This window comes from Bufo bufo, chromosome 4 (assembly GCF_905171765.1).
Source record: "Bufo bufo chromosome 4, aBufBuf1.1, whole genome shotgun sequence".
In the NCBI taxonomy this organism is placed as follows: Eukaryota; Metazoa; Chordata; class Amphibia; order Anura; family Bufonidae; genus Bufo; species Bufo bufo.
The window spans coordinates 293,000,798-293,024,440 of NC_053392.1; the positions used below are offsets into that span (position 1 = coordinate 293,000,798).

A 23,643-nucleotide genomic window follows, 5' to 3' on the forward strand; every position below is an offset into this window, starting at 1 on the left:
TGCCAGCCACAGTCAGCGTACACACAAAAAAAATATAAATAAAAAGCGGCAGCACACCTGCTGTGGACCCCAGACACCCTACTTAGGGTGATGCAATAAGTTTTTTTCACACTAACTTTCCCTTTATTATCCCTGCCTAGCCCAACCTTTCCCTATACTTTCCCTAATTACCTGCTAATCAGATGAGGGGTGCTGGGGCACAGATCGGGTCCTGGTGGGCAAGAGGCACAGATAGGGTGATGCTGGCTCAGATCGACGACGACGTGCAGGCAGTGCCTTTCTCTCTTCCGCTCCGGGACACAAAAGGAGGAGGAGGGCTGGCAACATTTGAATCTCCCGCCGGCCCGCCCACCAACCAATCAGAGGCGATCCTGAGAGGTGATGTCACCATCATCTCTCAGGATGGTGATTGGTGGGGTAAAATCACACCACCGATCACCATCCTGTTCCGGGGTTATCGGGTCCCCAGAGACCCGAATAACCCGGAAACGCAGCAAACCGCAGGTCTGAATTGACCTGCGGTTTGCTGCGATCGCCGACATGGGGGGTCACAGGACTCCCCGGCGCATCTAGCCAAGGTGCCTGCTCAATGATTTGAGCAGGCACCGGGTTCCGATCACCGCCCGCCGGTGATCGGAACCATACATGACGTACCGGTACGTCATATGTCCTTAAGTACCAGGACAACATGACGTACCGGTACGTCATGTGTCCTGAAGAGGTTAAATATTTGGTATTGCCACATCCATAACGACCGGCTCTATAAATATATCACATGATCCACCCCATCCGATAAACACCTTAAAAAAAAAAAAACTGTCAAAAAAAGCCATTTTTGTCACCTTACATCACAAAAGGTGCAACTTCAAGTGATCAAAAAGGCGTATGTCGCACAAAATGGTACCAATAAAACCGTCACCTCATCCTGCAAAAAATGAGCCCCTACATAAGAAAAACGCTCAAAAAATAAAAAAACTATAGCTCTCAGACAATGGAGACACTAAAATATGTTTTTTCTTCTTCTGCTATTATTGTGTTAAAGTTAAATAAATAAAAAAAGTAGACATATTAGGTATCGGCGTATCTGTAAAAACCAGCTCCATAAAAATATCACATGACCTAACTCCTCAGGTGAACACCATGAGATCCTAACTAAGACAATCGGTCAAAAAATAAAAAAGCTATGGCGACACTAAAACATCATTTTTTTATGTTTTAAAAATGCTATTATTGTGTAAAACTTAAATGAATAATAAAAAGTATCCATATTAGGTATTGTCACGTCCGTAACTATCTACTCTATAAAAATGTCACATGACCTTACCCCTCTGGTGAACGCTATAAAAATAAAAACTGTGCTAAAACAACCAATTTTTTGGTCACCTTGCCCCATAAAGTGAAATAATGAATGATCAAAAAATCATATGTACCCAAAAATGATACCAATAAAAACGTCAACTCTTCCTGTAAAAAACGAGCCCCTGCACCAGACGATCGGCTGAAAAATAAAAAAAATATGGCGTTCAGAAAATGGAGACACAAAAACCTAATTTTTTTTTTTTAAATGCTTTATTATGTAAAACTAAAACAAACAAAGAAAGTAGACATATTTGATATCATTGTGTCCGTAACTACTTGGTCTATAAAAATAGCACATGATCTACCCTGTCAGATAAATGTTGTAAAAAATAAAAACAGTGCCATTTTTTGGTTACCTTGCCTCACAAATTTTTTTATATAAAGCAATTAAAAATTATATGTACCCCAAAATAGTACCAATAAAACTGGCACCTTATCCCCTAGTTTCCAAAATGGAGTCACTTTTTGAGTTTCTACTGTAAGGGTGCATCAGGGGGGCTTCAAATGGGACATGGCATCTAAAAACCAGTTCAGGTAAATCTGCCTTTCAAAAACCATATGGCGCTCCTTTTCTTCTGCGTCCTGGCGTGTGCCCGTACATCATTTTATGGCCACATGTGGGGTGTTTCTGAAAACTGCAGAATCAGGGTAATAAATATTGAGTTTTGTTGGCGGTTAACCCTCAATGTGTTAAAGAAAAACATGGATTAAAATGGAAAAATGTGCAAAGTGAAATTTTGAAATTTCGATCTTCATTCAGCAGGACCTGTGCAGACGTCACTGCGCTCACCACGTGGTGAGCGAGATTATGTCATCAAAGGTCTTTTTGCAGGTCCTGAAAGAAGAAGCAAGAAGACGATGTCAGCTGCGCGATCAAGTGGATAAGGTGAGTTAATATTTTTTTTTTAACCCCTCAATCGACATTTTAGTAAGCATTCTGTATTAAGAATACTATTATTTTCCCTTATAACCATGTTATAAGGGAAAATAATAAAATAAATAGAACACCTAACCCAAACTTCAGTGAAGAAGTCCGGGCTCGGGTCTGGGTACCACATTCAGCTTTTTCTCACGCGCGTGCAAAACGCATTGCACTTGCACGGAAAAAAACTGAACATCGGAACGCAATCGCAGTCAAAAATGACTGAAATTGCGTGCCTACTCGCGCGGTTTTCCCGCAATGCACACGTGACGCATCCAGAGCAAATCTGGAACGCCCGTGTGAAAGAGGCCTAAAGGGTTAACAAAGTTAGTAAAATCTGTTTTGAATACCTTGAGAGGCGTAGTTCTTGAAATAGGGTCATTTATGGGTGGTTTACACTATGTAAGCCCCACAAAGTGACTTCAGACCTGAACTGGTCCTTAAAAAGTTAAAAATGTTAAGAATTGCTTCTACAATTCTGAGCATTCTAATGTCCTAAAATTTTTTTTTTAAATACTATAAAAAGCTGTGTACTGCAAAGGTGGGAAGCCGCTCCACACACACAGCAGCCCGATCCAAAGCATCTGGATTGGTCGCGCTAACTGCATGTGCCCGGTTCCAAAGACTTGAAAAAGGAGTACTCTTACTCCGAAACGTGTTGTCACCTGATCAAAAATAAAAACCTTTTTATAAGACGTCATTCGCGGTGATGGTTTTGCGCCAAGAGTTATCATATTGTGTACGACCCCAGTACACAGCTTTTTACAGTACTCCATATCACTCCTTTGGAAGATACCGGCAGCACCCCCGCCCCCCCCGCCTTCGCGAGTGTTGTACTGACGCATGCATAGCACCAGAGTTTAACAATTGACACAGCATACTCCATAGATCTGGTACCCAAAACTTACTACCCTATGAGCGCCTTGTTTCCCCCTTCTTTTGCCAAAAATAAAATGACATTTTCAAAATGATGCCAACATAAAGTAGACATATGGGGAATGCTAGGTAACAAATATTTTATGAGGTATCACTTTCTGTTTTAAAAGCAGAGAAGCTGAAATTTTTTAAATTATGAATTTTTCTAAATTTTTGATTATTTTATAAATAAAGGTGAAATATATCTCAAATTTACCATTGTCGTGAAGTAGAATGTGTCACGAGAAAACAATCTCAGAATGGCTTGAATAAGTAAAAGCGTTCCAAAGTTATTACCACATGTCAGATTTGCAATATTAGGCCTGGTCAGGAAGGGGGTAAATGGCCCGGATGTGAAGTGGTTATTAAGAGGCTAAATATATATTATATATAGTAAAATAAATGTCAGTTTCTGGTTACAGAGTCCACTGTTTTCTCGAAGGGGTCGCACTGGTTGAGCTGCTCACTAAAGCTAGAGGAAAACCATGGCCGGTTTTGCTGCGCTGACTGGTGACATTGCCGCGGCCTGCCCCGAGTCCCGCCATTCCTGCCCTACTCCCGTCTCACCTTTCAGACCCTCACAGTTGCCTAGTACGGTGACGTCACTAAGACGCTACAGCCGCGCCCCACGAATATTAGCAGGCGATTGGCTGAAGAACTTCCACCTCTTTGTTTATAATCCCACACTCTCCACCAATAGAAGCAGCCGTCCGCTCGCTCCGCCCCCTGCGCGTTGTTCAGTCATTGCCAGTGCTAAACATGGCGGCTCTGAGGATTGTCACAGGGACTGGACGCCGGGCGGCGAGGTGTATGGTGCGATGGAATCGGCACGGTGTGCAGTCACAGACGAGATCGGCTGCACATTTTACCTTCCAGCCAGACCTCGAGCCCACCGAATATGGTATGATTGCTGTGTATGTGACATTGTGGGTCGTGTGGCAGCTGGATGAGCTGCCCTTCTGTATGGCACATGACAGGCTGAACATCAGTGATGTGTGAATACTGGAATGTAACAATGCGTTTTCCTCAGTTTATTTTGCCCCTCACACAACATACACCTGATGGCATCAGTACTTCTGGACCCTGGATGACATTGGGGCTTGAGTGGTTACAATGTCACCTTTAGCAACCCTCCCAACTTTTGAACATCGGAGAGAGGGAACATATGTCCATGGGCTATATTCTTTGCCCACATATATGCCCCTTCACTGCAGCCATACCCATTTATGTGCCCCCTTCATAGTAGCTATGCCCACATGTGCCCCCTCATAGTAGCTGTTCCCACATGTGCCCCCTACAAAGTAGCTATGGCCAGAAATGTGCCCCCTACAAAGTAGCTATGGCCAGAAATGTGCCCCCTACAAAGTAGCTATGGCCAGAAATGTGGCCCCTACAAAGTAGCTATGGCCAGAAATGTGCCCCCTACAAAGTATCTATGGCCAGAAATGTGCCCCCTACAAAGTAGCTATGGTCAGAAATGTGCCCCCTACAAAGTAGCTATGGCCAGAAATGTGCCCCCTTCACAGTAGCTATGCCCACACGTGCCCCTTCACAGTAGCTATGGCCAGATATGTGCCCCCTTCTCAGGAAATAAAAAAAAACACCAAAAACCAGTAAGTTCTCACCTGGTTCCTCCGATGATCACAGTGTAAGGCCTCTTGCACATGACCGTATGGCTTTTTCAGCATCCGCTAAAAATACGGATGATGTCCGTGTGCATTCCATTTTTTGCGGAACGGAACAGCTGGCCCCTGATAGAACAGTACTATCCTTGTCCGCTATGCGGACAATATTAGGACATGTTCTATCTTTGAACGGAAATATGGAAACTGAAGGCATACGGAGTACCTTCCGTATTTTTTGCGTATCCATTGAAATGACTTGTTCCGTATACGGTACGCATAAAAATGGAACGCAAACAGAAAAAAAAGTTTGTGTGCAAGAGGCCTAAGCCATGTACCGGGGTGGGCTCCTTAGGATACAGCAAAGTCACGAACGAGGAAAGCAACTCCAACACCAGCTTTTGCCAAAACATAATTTTACTAAAACGGGGTAATAAACACAACCACAAATGTGGAGAACATAAAATAAATGTACATACACCCAGCCCGACTGGTCCTGTAGCAAGTGCCTGAGTATTCCTCCTGAGCAAAACGCCAGCCTGGCTTGAGTTTGTGGGAATTTTATCAGCGCTCCAATGTGAAATGTCACTTTAAGTTATGGAGTCCTTGTAGTGAACAGTAGTAACACTTGTGGCCTGACACAAACAGAGACCCTAACTAACTAACTACAGGCCTGGTCTCAGTCTCTAGGCGCCAAAACTGTAATGAGGTGCGTGCACGATCTTACCGACCCAGGTCTGCTCTGCATCCGCTGGTGACTCTGAACAGAACAAATGCCTCCCCAACAAGCATGCGGTCCCGCAGTGTATGTCGCTTTGCTCCTCAGCTCTCATCAGCGTTCCTTGAAACAATCTTCCTTCCTCTGGACAGGATCAGGGTCTGGGACACAATCATCTTTACTTAGGCCTCTTTCACACGGGCGTCGTGTTTTTGGCCCGGATAAGATGCGGGTGCGTTGCAGAAAAATGCGTGAATTTTCCACGCGAGTGCTAAACATTGTAATGCGTTTTGCACGCGCGTGAGAAAAATCGGCATGTTTGGTCCCCAGACCCGAACCCGGACTTCTTCACAGAAGTTCGGGTTTGGGGTTGTGTAGATTGTATTATTTTCCCTTATAACATGGGTATAAGGGAAAATAATAGCATTCTTAATACAGAATGCATAGTACAATAGGGCTGCCTGGAGGGGTTAAAAAAATAAAAAATCCACTTGCTTGCGCAGCCCGGCTTCTCTTCTGTCTTCTTCTTTGAGGAATAGGACCTTTGATGACGTTACTGCGCTCATCACATGATCCATCACCATGGTGACGGATCATGTGACGGACCATGTGATGACCGCAGTGACGTCACCACAGGTCCTTTTCCTTTGCACAGCAAAGATGAAGACAGAAGAGATGCCGGCAGCGCGAACAAGTGGATTAAGGTGAGTTAAAATTATTATTTTTTTATTTAACCCCTCCAGCCCTATTGTACTATGCATTCTGTATTAAGAATGCTATTATTTTCCCTTATAACCATGTTATAAGGGAAAATAATAATGATCGGGTCCTCATCCCGATCGTCTCCTAGCAACCGTGCGTGAAAATCGCACCGCATTTCTATGGGGCCTGCTTTGCGTGGAAAACGCACAAAGAGGAGCAAGCTGCGATTTTCACGCAACGCACAAGTGATGCGTGAAAATCACTGCTCATGTGCACAGCCCCATAGAAATGAATGGGTCCGGATTCAGTGCGGGTGCAATGCGTTCACCTCACGCATTGCACCCACGCGGAAATCTCGCCCGTGTGAAAGGGACCTTAGCTGCAGCTCTGGTCAATTAGGGATGCTCTCACACCTGGATGCTGTCAGATTCTCTGCTCACACAGCTCCTGTGTCTCTGCTCCTTAAGATGGCTGCCTCCTCTTCTTCCCCATGAATATGAAAATATATGCAGTCTGTTAGCTGTGTCTTGGAAACAGCGGCATCTTGTGGCCAAACAGCAGAATGTCAGTCCAGATAATTTAATTTCATTTAAACAAACACAATGTTCAGACAATGAGAGCTGTTTCCCTGTCTCACAACAGCTCAGCGGCCGGTGCTCCCCATCAGCAGGATACAGTCGCAGATCGCGCTTGCTATGTAGAAAATGCAGAGGCTGATTCCACCGCTCCTCCTACACAGACCAGCAGATGTGTGACAGACATCATGCTACTGCTGGGGAGCGCTAGGAGCTTAGAGGGACTGCTCACTGCTTCACCATTACAATCATCTGAGAGAGGGACATATCTCAGCTGCTCCGGGACCACAGGACAGCCACTGAAATCCAGGACTGTCCCGTCAGATCGGGGGTGGTTGGGAGGTAGGCCTTTAGGAAACTACCACTACCTGTCACATCATTCCTTAACAGGTATGTGCTTGTATAGTGATTTTGGGGGCAGACGTTGGCGGATATGCATAGTGATTAGCCCAGAGGGGCATGGGGTGCTGCGCCCCTTCTGATTCTAGCTGACTGTTCAGACTGAACATCAGACCTGATTAGGTTTGGTATCCGTATTTTGAGGATCTGCGATTTGCATATGGTTGTGTGCATGAGGCCTTATACTGCAGACTGGTAACTGCACAGACAGGTCTGACCTGTTTTATCTGATCTCATTTTGTCTTGAGGCTCATACCTAAATCAAAAAGAAAAAGTTTCCGGCACTGTAGTGTTTTTCACTAAAATCTTCCTCTTTATTAACGTAACATAAATCCATGTACAGACAAATCCTTAAACCATGCGATCGTTACGATTAAGGACATTGTGTCCGAAACGCGTAAACTATCGCATGGTTTAAGGATTTGTCTGTACTTGGATTTATGTTACGTTAATAAAGAGGAAGATTTTACTCTAAAACACTACAGTGCCGGAAACTTTTTCTTTTTGATGTTTCAAGGACTACCTGTTCATTCCGAGCGTCTGTGAATAAGGTGAGCTGGAAGTGTAACTTTTTGGATATTTATATTAAGTTCATACCTACAGTCTGCATGAAGTTCACATGATGGCACATGGAGTCCCATATTAGGACTTGTTCACATTTCCACATCCGTGACGGCACAGTACGCGTTTCATTCAGGGCACTGTACGTGATCTTAAATCTGTGTGTCCTCTATGTTTCACGGACACTGCTAAGCTGAAAATTACCAAGGACCCATGGTCCGCGAAAAAACAGTCAATGTGTACGTGTGCTGTCTGTGGAGACCATGGACAGCACGTGTCTGTGATTCACTGACGTGTGCAAGGCGCCTCCTTGTGCTGCTATACGGTACCTCACAGAGAAAGTCTGGAGGGAATTTATCATTCAGTGTATGCTAGCTAGCATAAAAAAGTCACATTTTGCTGATAATTTATACCAATCTTAGAATTTTTTATTTTAAAAACAGACTTGAGTGGGGCTTAGTCAGTGATTTCCATCAGTGATTGTGGCCAAAACCAGGACTGGAGCCTCCACAGAGATGAGGTATAAGGGTAAGATCTGCACCTGTTCTGTGTTTAGAGCCGCACCTGGTTTTGGCTCTGAATCACTGATGGAAATTACTGACCGAACACTGACGTGTGAATGAGGCATTACTCTGTCTATGGAGATCATTTGGAGCTCAGAAATATAAATTGCACAAATAAAGATATATTAAGAAATTAAAGAAGCACTCAAGAATTTTTTTCTTCGCCTATATAGTGCCGCATAGGCCATTATTAAAGAATAAGGCTACTTTCACACCTGCGTTCGGGTGTCCGCTCGTGAGCTCCGTTTGAAGGAGCTCACGAGCGGTCCCGAACGCAGCCGTCCAGCCCTGATGCATTCTCAGTGGAGGCGGATCCACTGAGAATGCATCCGCCTGCCAGCGCTCAGCCTCCGCTCCGCTCAGTGAGCGGACACCTGAACGCTTGCAGCGTTCGGGTGTCCGCCTGGCCGTGCGGAGGCGAGCGGATCCGTCCAGACTTATAATGGAAGTCAATGGGGACGGATCCGTTTGAAGATGACACAGTATGGCTCAATTTTCAAACGGATCCGTCCCCCATTGACTTTCAATGTAAAGTCTGAACGGATCCGTTTGCATTATCATGAAAAAAAAAAAAAAAAAAAAAAAAAATTTTTTTTTTTTTTTTTTTTTTTTTGTTCATGGTTATGCAAACGGATCCGTTCTGAACGGATGCAAGCGTTTGCATTATAGGAGCGGATCCGTCTGTGCAGACACCAGACGGATCCGCTCCTAACGCAAGTGTGAAAGTAGCCTAAGATAGAGACCCTTGTGTATGCCAGTTTTATTTGATGTGTAATATGTGGATTGTCAGCCATCTTGATTCCTTCTCTCCTCATATATAGTTTACCTAATTATTCCTACTTTTCCCAAAATGCCTGTCTTTGTAGTGATAGAAAGAGTGGAGTCTTACCATACTGCTCTGAATCTTATATAAGGGCAGCCATGACAGATTAGTGACATGGCTGCTATCCCCTCACACTGCAGGGTCTCCATGTATTCCTATGTGCTGCAGCATGAGCATGTCTGCCCTCTCTGCCCGGTCATCTTTCTACTCCCTGTCAACTTTTACATGCAGGAGGCAGGGCTACATCTTATAGATCTACACTGGAGAGTCAGCACACACAGATGGCATAGATGGGCATCTGTATACACCTACTTACTGTATATCTGTACTCCTGGAGATATATCTTCAGCAGAATACAGGTATCTAGAGAGGAGTGTGGGGAGGACTTGAGGTCACATGACAAGGTTCAAAATATGTGGATGCAACTGAATTAGGGTGTAACAGATGACACTAGAATATTGCTAGGGAGTTAGTAGGAGTTCTTCACGCTTTTACTGTTGATGACCTATCCTCAGGATTGGTCATCAATATCAGATCAGTGGGGGTCCGACACCTGGCTGGCACCCCCACTGATCAGCTGTAGGAAGGGAAGGCGCACGCAGTGTGCACGTGCCATCTCCCTTCTCTCTTCCTGCTCGCTTCTGCTTTGCCATAGATATAGCAGCAGGAATAGAGAAGTGAGACGGCACGTGCACACTGCGTGCGCCTTCCCTTCCTACAGCTGATCGTCGGGGGGGCCGGACCCCCGCCAATCTGATATTGATGACCTGTCCTGAGGATAGGTAATCAATATTAAAAGCCTGGAGAACCCCTTTAATGGGCACAGAACGCTTTGGAGAACCCATAAAGTGTAAGTACAGTTTTATTGTCTTAAACACATTTTAAAATATATAACTAACTATAATATATAACTATAATATAATATATAACTAATATTTCATATTTTTTAACCGTATTTGCAGGACCAACTCAGAAAATGAACCTTTTCCAGTCTGTACACAGTGCATTGGACAATACACTATCGAAAGATCCAACTGCAGGTATAAAACAGAAAAAATTGTATGGATGTGTATGGATGTGTGTGTATATTACAACTCTTTTAATATTCTTTCAATTCTGTTGGCTTGCATATTGAAGAAAAAATTAGGCTATGCTGTATTTAAAAACCACTGCGGGAAATTTATCATTGCCTTTGCACTAGAAAAATGGTGGTAAAGCCGATCAGATTGATAAGTATTTTTGTGGGAAAAGATTCAGTAAAACCTGTGATTTATACATTTATATCTCAACTTTTTCTACCTCCTGTGAACAGCTATCGGTACAGGAGGGAGGGGTTATCAGTGATTGATGGCATTGTGTATATAAGTGTGTATACAGAGAAAGCTGTCAGTCACTGGTAACTCCTCCCTCCTGTACCGATAGCTGTTCATAGGAAATGGCAAAAGCTAATATATAAATGTATAAATTACAGGTTTTACTGAATCTTTTATATATCAATCTGCTCAGCTCCTCCTGCTCTATAATATGGTGCTAGACTCTAAATTGTCTGGCTTGTGTGTCTAATTGCTGTAGAGATAATCAGTCGGCACTCTGGAGGGGGGGTCGCATGCACATACATCCACGTAGAAGTGGAACAGCACCCACTTTTTGATGCAAAACAAGCTACAGTTTATTGCCATAAACAAAATAAAACCAGATGTAGAGCGTTTCATCTAAACAGCCCTTTTCAAGCATGCTTGTTTAGCTGAAACGCGTCACATCTGCCATTATTCTGTTAATGATGTAACCCTGTAAAGTTACACCGGCTGCGTTATCTGAAATGCCCAGTAGATGGACTCAGTATGCTGTTAATAAGACATTGAGCATTTATCACATGGCTGGCTGAAAGGAGTCACATGGTTAGTGACATCATCGCAGGTCCTAAAACGACGTGGGCTGCACAGCTCTAAAGAGGAAGGTCCTGGAAAAGCTTCTAGAAGCTACGATTTGCTCAGCCAGAGAGAGGACATGTGTCTGGCATTGAGAGACTGCAGCACAGAGATAGAACTTGAACAAGAGAACTTACTTCACCCAAGATCACACCTGCTGAGAGAGGGACCGCTGGCAAAGACAAGCACTGAGTCCAGACGTCTGGTGAATCCAGTGAAAGGAGATTGCTGCGGACTGGCCTGGTAAATGGTGTTGTGAGGGTAAGTCAAACCTCTCCCTGTATCACCACAGGGCACCTGTCTCCTCACCACAATAAAGACTCTGAGGTCCAGTGACAGACATTACACAGCTCAGGCTGCTTCAGTGACCCTGCGGAGCAAGAGCTTATAAGGGCCCCAACTCTCCTATGTGCACCAACGGCCATTAGGGCGAAGATAGGGGGTGGGACGCAGGTGTGCTAGTGGGTGGGTGAGGAAGAATTCACATTACCCTGTTATTTGTGTTACGCTATTGTATTTTCCTATGTATGTTGGTTCATTTTGTTACGCACTATATAAAGTTAATTCCAGTTAGGCTGTGTCAGTCTCATTTGCACCAAGTATGTTCCCAGTGGAGCCCCACATCCCTACCCCGGATGTTCCACTGGGTGGAGGCACTGCCGCAGACATGTACCCCAACTCCCAGATAGCGGAGGCTCAGGATCCGCCTGTCAGGCATAGTGAGTTAACTAGGGTTAGGGACCCCATAGACACTAGGGGGCGCCACCAAAACCCCGTTACATATGGAGGCACTGCTGAGATCAATTGGGGTACAACCAGTGAGAATAGATTAAATCCTCAGGCCACTCCCTCCTTTGCAAAAGAGTGGGCCCAGCAAAGAAATGTACCATTGCAGCAAGCTGTGATGTTATGCAGAGTCCCATCCTGCTGTGAGATGAATCACGTCATCTTGTGTATAGAAATTCGACTGGGAATAGAAATGGCGACCGTCAGGGATATCCTGCAGGATTCTGAAGGCCAAACTTACATGTTAATATATTGTCATACGGACTTGGGAGACCATGAGATGCCTACCAACATTCATTTATATGGAGCCCCGGATGAAGGATGCTCTTTAGTGTACGCTCTACTTGAGAAGAAAGAAAGGGTCTCGCTGCAACAACCCTTTAAATTAGAACAGAGAGATTATGTCACAGAAAATTATTCTAAGCTCCTGACTCCCATCTCCAGAAAGGCCGGAGCCATTCCTAAACAAGCTGCTCATCCTCCTAGAGAACGGGGGATGATTACTCCTAAAGCAGAATTTCATCCATCTACAGCATTACTGAAACCAGACAACCCTGAAGTCCGCACCCCGCCTACAGGAGGTAGTGATGTATCGGACATACTCCAGAAACTCTCAGAAGCCATAGTGACGGCAAACCACACCCATAGTTACCGCAAACTAAAGGTGTTTTCTGGGAATCAGCCTGTTCCTTCAGGAGAAGAGCCTTTTGAGGTCTGGAAGGATAATGCTATGCAGTTGTTGGAGGAATGGTCTTGTACGGATACCATAAAGAAACAGCGGTTGGTGGAGAGTCTTCGTTTTCCCGCTACAGACATGATAAGACTGTACAAGGGAGTAAATGGGCAAGCTACTGTGCACGACTATCTACAAGTTTTGCAGGATGCTTATGGGAAATCAGAAGATTTGGATGATCTGCTGGTTAAGTTCCTAGCCACTAAGCAGAAGGAGCATGAAAAAGCCACTGACTATATCAACCGGTTACAGCTATCGCTTGGAAAGTTATTCCATAAAGGAGCAGTTCCTGCCTCTGAGTTGGATGCTCGGCTATCTAAGCAAATTCAGAGAGGTGGCTTAATCAATAATCCAATTATGATTCTGCTGAGAGCCAAGTTGGATGATAAAGTCCTGCCTTATTCCACCTTAATAAATACAGCCAGGAGATTGGAAGACCAGATGTGTCCACCCCTACAGAAGGAGAAAGAGGATACAGAACTGTCAGCTCTTAGGAAGAAGGTGGCTGAATTGGAGTTCTTATGCAAGTCACCACCAGAGAGAGCAGATCCTCCCCCTGGAAGTGGGGGGCAACACAGGAAGACTCAGAAAAAACTGTTTCCTGAGGATTCACCCCGCCGAGGGGATTGCTTTAAATGTGGAAAGTCAGGGCATTTTCAGCGGGAGTGCCCTGCGAACTCCATGGAGGTGGATGTGGAGGTGCTGACAACCGAGCTTGAGGAGACTCAAATGACCAGGTCTTACAAGCGAAGGAAGACCCGGCCTACATATGGGTTATCTGTAGGAGCCAAGATTGGGCCTAAATCTTTGATACACGTGCAAGTAGAAGGAATTCAGGCTTCAGCATTGCTAGATACAGGTTCTCAAGTCACCATTATCTACCGGGACTTCTATGAACGTCATTTGAAACACATTCCTATGGAACCTGCAGGAGAGTTTCAGCTATGGGGCGTTGGTTCTCAAGCTCAACCTGTGGAAGGATGCATAAAAGTGACCATAACTATTCCCCAGTTAAACACTGGGATAATATGTCCTATGGAGCTGGAAGCTTTAATATGCCCTGCAGCCAGGAAAGTGTGTGCCCCAATAATATTGGGCACTAATGCAAAGATGGTACAGGATGTATTCAAGGCCTATCTGACAGAAGTGGGAGATGTCTCCTTAGACCGACTGATGGAGGTCAGCCCTGTCCTAGGGAAAGAGTGTAGACGACTAGCCCTTGAAACAAAACCAGGGTCGTGCCACTATTCAGGAACAGAACCTGCATTTGTGAAGCCTGGTGAGACCAAAACCTTACGAGCCATAGCCTCAATGCACCATGAAATGTTGGGAGGAACTGGACAATACCTTATAGAGTCTCTGCCTGAAGAGGATCAGAAGAAAGGGTGGACTCTCATACCTGAGGTAAAAGATTGGCGGAAAAGGTGGTGTCGGAGCTTTCCTGTGATGGTACAGAATTTAACCCCCACGGAAATCCGGATTGATCGTCATCAGAAGATTGGTGTGATACACCTTTTGGATCAAGTTTCGTCCATCATGTCTGTGAGTGCAGAACAGAAGGATCATGTGAAAGCACCTTTAGATTTTGATCTAGAAGATTCTCCTCTACCACAGGAGTGGAAAGACAGCCTTCGTTCAAAACTGGTCACCCGAGAGGGAGTGTTTTCCAGAGCAGAGATGGACGTGGGGTGTTCTAAGAGTGCCACCCATACTATAAGACTTGCTGATTCTACTCCTTTCAGAGAAAGGTCAAGAAGAATACCCCCTCGAGATGTGGAAGATGTCCGGGACATACTCCAGCAGATGGAAGGAGCAGGCATCATCACAGAGTCTCGGAGCCCCTATGCCTCACCTATTGTGGTAGTGAGAAAAAAGAATGGTTCAGTTCGGCTATGTGTGGACTACCGTACTTTGAACAAGAGGACTGTGCCAGATCAGTACACTTTGCCCCGGATAGAGGATCTTCTGAACGCCCTATCTGGCAGCCAGTGGTTCAGTGTGCTTGACTTGAGGTCTGGATATTATCAGGTACCCATGAAGAAGGAGGATCAGGAAAAGACAGCTTTCATCTGCCCTTTGGGGTTTTTCCAGTTTACCAGAATGCCACAGGGAGTCACAGGAGCTCCTGCTACTTTTCAGAGGCTGATGGAGAAAACTGTGGGGGATATGAATCCCAAAGAGTGTCTAGTGTATCTAGATGACCTAATTGTTTTCGGGAAGACACCAGAGGAGCATGAACAAAGATTGCTAAAGGTGTTGGATCGACTTCAAGCTGAAGGCCTGAAGCTATCAGTGGACAAATGCCGATTTGCCCAGAACTCTGTCACTTATGTGGGGCATATAGTCTCCGCTGAAGGAGTAGCCACAGATCCTGCTAAAATTGAAGCAGTGTTGAATTGGCCAAGACCAGATAACATCAGTGAGTTGCGGTCCTTTCTCGGATTCTGTGGTTACTACCGAAGGTTTGTGAAAGACTACTCAAAGATTGCTCGAGAGTTACATGACCTACTGAAGATTACCTCTGACGTAACGGGTGCTAAGGCACCATCTCCTAAAGACCCCTTTGGAGAGAAATGGACTTCAGGATGTGAAGATGCCTTTCTGACATTGAAGAAGAGACTTACAGAAGCTCCTGTTTTAGCCTATGCAGACCCTGAGAAACCATATATCCTCCATGTAGATGCCAGTATGGAAGGTCTAGGGGGTGTACTGCACCAAAGTTATCCAGAAGGATTGAGGCCGGTGGCTTACATAAGTAGAAGCCTTACAGGTGCAGAGAAGAACTATCCAGTCCATAAATTGGAATTTCTGGCACTCAAGTGGGCCATCGTGGATAAGCTACATGACTATTTGTATGGAGCAACATTCGAAGTAAGGACTGACAACAATCCACTTACCTACATTCAGACTACAGCTAAGCTGGATGCCACAGGACATAGGTGGTTGGCTGCCTTATCAAGCTACAGTTTCAGCCTGAAGTACAAGCCTGGGCCCAAGAATGTCAGCGCAGATGCCCTGTCCCGCAGACCTAGACTCCCTCCTCACCAAGAAGAAGAGGAGTGGGAAGAGATCCCTGGGCCGGGGGTAGGAGCCTTTTGTCAGATGTATGTGGTGGCCGAGAGTCAAGAAGAGTTTGCCGAGCTAAGGGGGATAGACTCCATTAGCCACTCTCCAGAAGCCGTGCCTGAGGTGTTCCATGCTCCAGTCATGCTTCAACAGTGGTCCAGTATAACCACAGAAGACAAGAAGAAGGCTCAAGCGCAGGACTGGTATATTGGGATAGTTATCAGAGCAATAAAGACTAAGAATCCTAAATTGCTGACTTCTCTACCTGTGAGTCAAAGAGAATTATACCGAAGAGAATGGAGCCGACTACATCTTGAAGATGGAGTACTCTATAGGGTCGTGAAGTATCATGATCACCCTGACAGAAAACAATTGGTACTACCCCACAGATACCGTGGCATGGTCCTGAGAGCTCTCCACGATCAACATGGGCATCTCGGGGTGGACAAGACCTATGGCCTAGTACAAGATCGGTTCTATTGGCCTCGCATGAGGGAACATGTCGAGCAACATGTAAAGACATGCAGAAGGTGTATCCAGAGGAAGACCCTGCCTGTGAGAGCTGCCCCTATGGGTCATCTGAAAAGTACGGGACCCATGGATCTTGTGTGCATGGACTATCTCGGCATTGAGAGCGATACAGCGGGAATTGGAAATGTGCTGGTGGTAACGGACCATTTCACCAGATATGCTCAAGCCTTCCCCACTAAAGATCAAAAAGCTGTGACTGTAGCCAAAGTCCTTTGGCAGAAGTATTTTATTCACTATGGACTACCCAATCGGATACACTCTGATCAAGGTAGAGACTTTGAGAGTAAGTTGATCAAGGAGCTGTTGGACATGTTGCAGGTGCAGAAGTCCAGAACCACACCTTATCATCCGGAGGGTGATGCACAGCCAGAACGGTTCAATAGGACCCTCCTAGATATGCTAGGGACTCTCAAGCAAGTCGAGAAGCGGTCTTGGAGTAAACATGTGGAAGCCATGGTCCACGCATACAACTGTACAAGGCATGAATCTACAGGGTTCTCACCCTATTTCCTAATGTTCGGAAGAGAAGCTCGATTACCGATAGATGTCCGTTTGGGAGTGTCTCCTGATGGAACAGATTCAACTTCACATTTTCAATATGTGAGGAACCTCAAACAAAACCTTCATCGGGCCTATGAGTTGGCCACCCAAGCTGCAGCAAAAATGGAAGAACGGAACAAAAGAAGGTATGATTCTAAGGTGAGATATCGGGAGATTCAAGCAGGGGATAAAGTTCTTCTCCGGAATCTAGGTGTGCCTGTAAAACACAAACTGGCTGACAGATGGAAAGATACCCTGTTTGAGGTTGTGTCCAAACTGGAAGGACTGCCAGTGTACAACATTAGGGGCCCGGAGGGCCGAATAAAGGCTTGGCATAGAAACCATCTGCTTCCAGTTGTGTATGCTGATGAAGAGGAAGAGAGTAGTGAAGAACTGGAGGAAAACCCAGCAGAGAGTCCTGGAAATGGGGCAGAGGAGACCCCGGGAACTTCCACTGCAGAGGATCAGTGGTGGTCATCACCCGCAGAAGAAACACAGCAATTGCCTCCTTTAACTCCGGTGGTTCCACAAAGTCCCGGAACCTCTTCTGGGTCACAAAGTTCTCCAAGGTTGAATCCAGAAAGTCCATGTTTTGTGCCTGGAACTTCCCTTAGAGACTCTACTTCGAAGGCAGGAGTCGAAGTCCCACAGTTGATGTCCCAAGATCCTCTCCCACAGCGAGAACTGAGACACAGTACCAGAGTGCGGCAACCCCCTAGGGCCTTAGTTTATGATAATATAGGAGAGCCCAGTTATGCCCCGCTGACACAAGCAGCATCTAAAATGGCCACTTTCCTACATGCACTAGCTGAAGTGGTAAATGTTAGTGACTCTTTACCCTAAATAAATAGCTAGCTAGGATATTACTGTGCCAACTGTACTGTATGTATGCTAAACATTTTTCTGTTGAATTTTTGTTAAGCCCCCTGGTTCGGACTTGCCAGTGGAAGGCAAGTATTTTTCAAGGGGGAGCATGTAACCCTGTAAAGTTACACCGGCTGCGTTATCTGAAATGCCCAGTAGATGGACTCAGTATGCTGTTAATAAGACATTGAGCATTTATCACATGGCTGGCTGAAAGGAGTCACATGGTTAGTGACATCATCGCAGGTCCTAAAACGACGTGGGCTGCACAGCTCTAAAGAGGAAGGTCCTGGAAAAGCTTCTAGAAGCTACGATTTGCTCAGCCAGAGAGAGGACATGTGTCTGGCATTGAGAGACTGCAGCACAGAGATAGAACTTGAACAAGAGAACTTACTTCACCCAAGATCACACCTGCTGAGAGAGGGACCGCTGGCAAAGACAAGCACTGAGTCCAGACGTCTGGTGAATCCAGTGAAAGGAGATTGCTGCGGACTGGCCTGGTAAATGGTGTTGTGAGGGTAAGTCAAACCTCTCCCTGTATCACCACAGGGCACCTGTCTCCTCACCACAATAAAGACTCTGAGGTCCAGTGACAGACATTACACAGCTCAGGCTGCTTCAGTGACCCTGCGGAGCAAGAGCTTATAAGGGCCCCAACTCTCCTATGTGCACCAACGGCCATTAGGGCGAAGATAGGGGGTGGGACGCAGGTGTGCTAGTGGGTGGGTGAGGAAGAATTCACATTACCCTGTTATTTGTGTTACGCTATTGTATTTTCCTATGTATGTTGGTTCATTTTGTTACGCACTATATAAAGTTAATTCCAGTTAGGCTGTGTCAGTCTCATTTGCACCAAGTATGTTCCCAGTGGAGCCCCACATCCCTACCCCGGATGTTCCACTGGGTGGAGGCACTGCCGCAGACATGTACCCCAACTCCCAGATAGCGGAGGCTCAGGATCCGCCTGTCAGGCATAGTGAGTTAACTAGGGTTAGGGACCCCATAGACACTAGGGGGCGCCACCAAAACCCCGTTACAATGACAATAAACATTTTTTCATCACAAAGTGGGTGCTGTTCCACTTGTGTCTGTCCCGGACCTTACAAACACGTCCTTTCACATTAGTGGCTAATTTCATAATAACATCTCTGCTTCACAGCTAACCAAACCTGATATACCAGCCAATATCCTCCCTCCTGATTGGCTGACAGGGTCCTGTGATATCTGTCTTCATTGTTCCTCCCCCATTTACCTCACTGGTATACTGAATTTAAATGTAAAATAGTGGGCACTGTTTTGCATGATTTGCCCAAAGTGAATTGAAAACTTCGGATTCGTTTGGAAGAAGAATTTTTGTGAATTTCGTGATGGATCTGATTAGTTTACATATAGCAGCATATGCTTGGGGCATACATTAAAGGGTTTCTCCAGGAATGATTTAAAATGGCTGCCAGCAACCTGTCCCAGAACATGAGGACTGGTTGCTTCCACTGGCAGAGCTGCCTAGGGGGATACGGGGCAGAGGCCTCACTACACTGCACTGACAGGAAAACTCAACAGTGTGTCAGAGTGTAGTGTGTAGTAAGGCCCTGACCCCACACCCCTAGGCAGCTTGGCAAGTGGTGGCAACCAGCACACCTTCTAGGACATGTTCCTGGCGGCCATTTTAAATGATTCTTCTTGAACCCCTTTAAAGAGGACTTGTCACCAAAAAATGCACCATGTTGTAGAGCAGGAGAAGCCGACCAGATTGATGTATAGTTTTGTGGTAAACGATTCAGTAAACTTGTAATTTATACATTTATGTCTCTGCTTTTTCTATCTCCTGTGAAGAGCTATTGGTACAGGAGGAAGATGTTATCAATGATGATAGCATTGTGTATATAAGTGTACATACAGATATCAGTCACTGATAACTCCTCCTCTCTGTACCAATAGTTCTTAACAGGGCTGCAAAAAAATCAAAGATATAAATGTATAAATTACATGTTTTACAGAATTTTTCCCCCACAAAAAATATATATTAATCTGCTCAGCTCCTCCTGCTCTATAACATGCTGCCTGTCGACTGTATTTTGTGGTGATAGGTCCTCTTTAAGCAGAACTCTTAGGCCTCTTTCACACGGGCGTTGCAGGAAAATGTGCGTTGCGGGAACACCCGCGATTTTTCCGCACGAGTGTAACATTGTAATGCGTTTTGTGTTTGGTACCCAGACCCGAACTTCTTCACAGAAGTTCGGGCTTGGGATCGGTGTTCTGTAAATAGTATTATTTTCCCTTATAACATGGCTAAAAGGGAAAATAATAGCATTCTGAATACAGAATGCATAGTAAAACATCGCTGGAGGGGTTAAAAAATGTTGCATTTTTTTTTAACTCGCCTTAGTCCACTTGATCGCGTAGCCCAGCATCTCCTTCTGGCTTCATCTGATCTCTGTGCAGCAACAGGACCTGTGGTGACGTCATTCTGGTCATCACATGATCCATCACATGATCTTTTACCATGGTGATGGATCATGTGATGACCGGAATGATGTCACCAAAGGTCCTGTTGCTGCACAGAGATCAGGTGAAGACAGAAGGAGATGCCGGGCTACGTGAACAAGTGGACTAAGGTGAGTTAAAAATTATTATTATTATTATTTTTTTAACCCCTCCAGCGATGTTTTACTATGCATTCTGTATTCAGAATGCTATTATTTTCCCTTATAACCATGTTATAAGGGAAAATAATGATAATCGGGTCCCCATCACGATCGTCTCCTAGCAACCGTGCGTGAAAATCGCACCGCATCCGCACTTGCTTGCGGATGCTTGCGATTTTCACGCAACCCCATTCATTTCTATGGGGCCTGCGTTACGTGAAAAACGCACAAAGAGGAGCATGCTGCAATTTTCACGCAACGCACAAGTGATGCGTGAAAATCACCGCTCATGTGAACAGCCCCATAGAAATGAATGGGTCGGTATTCAGTGCGGGTGCAATGCGTTCACCTCCCGCATCGCATCCGCGCGGAATACTCGCTCGTGTGAAAGGGGCCTTAGGGTCCATTCACACGTCCGTAGTGTATTGCAGATCTGCAATACACCCGGCCGGCACCCCCATAGAAATGCCTATTCTTGTCCGGACAAGAATTGCGGACAAGAATAGGACATGTTCTATTTTTTGTGGAGCCGCGGGCCGGAAGTTCGGGGATGTGGCACGGAAATGCGGATGCGGACAGCACACTGTGTTCTGTCCACATCTCTTCCGGCCCCATAGAGAATGAATGGGTCCGCACCCGTTCCGCAAAATTGCGTAACGGATGCGGACCCATTTGCGGATGTGTGAATGGACCCTAAATGTATTGATGCAAGGACGGATGACTAAAAGAAGGTAAAGCAGGAAACCTTGCGGTAGAAGCGGGACGTCTACTTGATTTCTTATTGTACCCAGTAAATCTTAAACCCACGATACCAGTTTTCCCCACGTTTACCAGTTAGCTGATTCAGGGTGACAGCGCTTGTTATTCCTCTAATTCTTTTGACATGTCTGTGGTTGTGTAAGCTATAAGAGGCGGTATAAAATCATACTGTCAGAAGTTCTTAAGATGCAGAAGAAACGCGTCTCTGAAATGTCACACTTTTGCTTGGTTAACAGTCTGTGCAATTTCCAGTAAAAGTAGGAAAATGAAATGCTTGAGATTTCTTTTATGTCAATTGGCTTGTGCGTGTTTCCGTGACGTGATCGACATGACAGCCGTATCCACCAGAGCAGCGAACATGTGGAGCCTCGGCCGCGCTGCACATAATGATGTGACAGCCGTTTTCTGATTAGGAATATAATGCACACTGACGCACGTTATATCCGCTGAGTGATCATACTTGGGCGTATATGGCTTCCACGATGATCCATGTTTGATGCATCTTAAACGTTACGTTGTAGATATGGCTTACTCTTGACTTCTAAGACTTTAGTCTTCCTTCAGCACAAATAAAGGCAGGATTTTAGTATTTTTGAATGTTGAATCGATTTATCACATCATAGTTGAATTATTTTCACCTGTTTGGATTCCTCGAAGTGTTTTAATTTTGGCCATTTGCACATATAATTCAGGCTTGACTGGAGAAAAACCCTGACCAGGCCTCATTCACATGATCGTGATGAAAATACACTCGTCAAAATGGTACATTTTTCAGGATAATTTTCTGAAAAACTACCATTAACCCCTTAAGGACAGGATGATTTTACATTTTTGCTTTTTCTTTGATCACTCTCTGCCTTCCAGGAGCCAAAACTTTTTCTATGTTTCTGCAGCGGCCGCCTCCCCCTTTAAGAGGGTAAACTAGTACTTGTTTTCGTGCTGCCCATTGCCGTGAAGCAACAAGGGCACAGGGCCCTTTTTAGTGATGTAGTAGATGGTACCCAGGTGTAGGAATGCCAGAGTGGTGCAGGGTGGCCTAAATGTGGGTGCTCTCCTTACACTGGTTCGTATAGTTATGTTTTGATCTATTGCTTGCCCTGCTGCATGTTTTTCAGTGGTAGATTGGTGACTATATGGTGTGTTCTTACACCCTGCGTATCTCCCGCTTGGGATTTATGATACTTCCATTATTGGAATGTCAGCTTCATATCTCCCATTTAACACGTTCTAACATATGATAACATCATGGTATTTAGCTACTGATAGTAAATATGCCACTCCGGCCCGCTGCACGGATGTTGCAATTGCGGTCCCCAATGCACGGAACGGCTGTGTGCATGCGGCCTTGGACTATTGTGTTCTGATCCATCACATAAAATTCAGATTAATAAAACATTGAACTTGAGGCTGTAATGTAACAAAACATGAAAAAAGTCAAGGGGGGGTGAATACTTTTGCAAGGCACTGTATATGATGTCTTTTTTGGATGATTTAATAAAGATGTATTCTTGTATTGTCATTTGTGTGGCTCTAATTATTTAGGAGTTTTTTTTAACTCACCATCACCACCTCCTCAGGCAGAGAGTTCCATAGTCTCACTGCTCTTACCGTAAAGAATCCTCTTCTATGTTTGTGTACAAACCTTCTTTCCTCCAGACGCAGAGGATGTCCCCTTGTCACAGTTACAGTCCTGGGGATAAATAGGTGATGGGATAGATCTCTGTACTGACCCCTGATATATTTATACATAGTAATTAGATCTCCCCTCAGTCATCTTTTTTCTAAAGTGAATAACCCTAATTTTGATAATGTTTCAGGATACTGTAGTTGCCCCATTCCAGTTATTACCTGAGTTGCCCTCCTCTGGACCCTCTCTAGCTCTGCTATGTCTGCCTTGTTCACAGGAGCCCAGAACTGTACACAGTCCTCCATGTGTGGTCTGACTAGTGATTTGTAAAGTGGTAGGACTATGTTCTCATCACGGGCATCTATGCCTCTTTTGATGCAACCCATTAGCTTATTGGCCTTGGCAGCAGCTGCCTGACACTGGTTTCTACAGCTTAGTTTGCTGTTAACTAAAATTCCTAGGTCTTTTTCCATGTCAGTGTAAGGCTACATGCACACGACCGTTGTGTGTTTTGCGGATTGCGTTTTTGCAGACCACAGAACGGAGCAATGGATGCGGACAGCACACGGAGTGCTGTCCGCATCTTTTGCGGCCCCATTGAAGTGAATGGGTCTGCATCCAACCCGCAAAAACTGCGGCTTGGATGCGGACCAAAACAACGTGTGCATGAGGCCTCACCCAGTGTTTTACCAATTAGTATGTACTGGTGACTTGCATTATTCCTTCCCATGTGCATAACCTTACATTTGTCAGTGTTAAACCTCATCTGCCACTTCTCTGCCCAAGCCTCCAATCTATACAGATCCCTCTGTAGCCGTATACTGTCCTCTTCCGTGTCAATTACAGTGCTGCCCATAATTATTCATACCCCTGGCAAATTTTGACTTAAAGTTACTTTTATTCAACCAGCAAGTAATTTTTTGACGGGAAATGACATAGGTGTCTCCCAAAAGATAATAAGACGATGTACACGAGGCATTATTGTGGAAAAAAAATAATTCTCCG

At 45.1% G+C, this 23,643-nt stretch overlaps 1 protein-coding gene across 1 annotated transcript in view; it reads left to right on the plus strand.

The window, feature by feature from the left end:
* The first annotated feature begins 3,930 nt into the window (after window positions 1-3,930).
* Window positions 3,931-23,643, plus strand: part of BCKDHB (branched chain keto acid dehydrogenase E1 subunit beta) — a 241,806-nt gene continuing 222,093 nt past the window's right edge. The window contains exons 1-2 of the mRNA XM_040428690.1: window positions 3,931-4,097; window positions 10,122-10,199. Of these exons, the coding sequence (XP_040284624.1) occupies window positions 3,956-4,097; window positions 10,122-10,199 (220 nt within the window). The 5' untranslated portion in view covers window positions 3,931-3,955. The remainder of the gene's footprint in view (window positions 4,098-10,121; window positions 10,200-23,643) is intronic.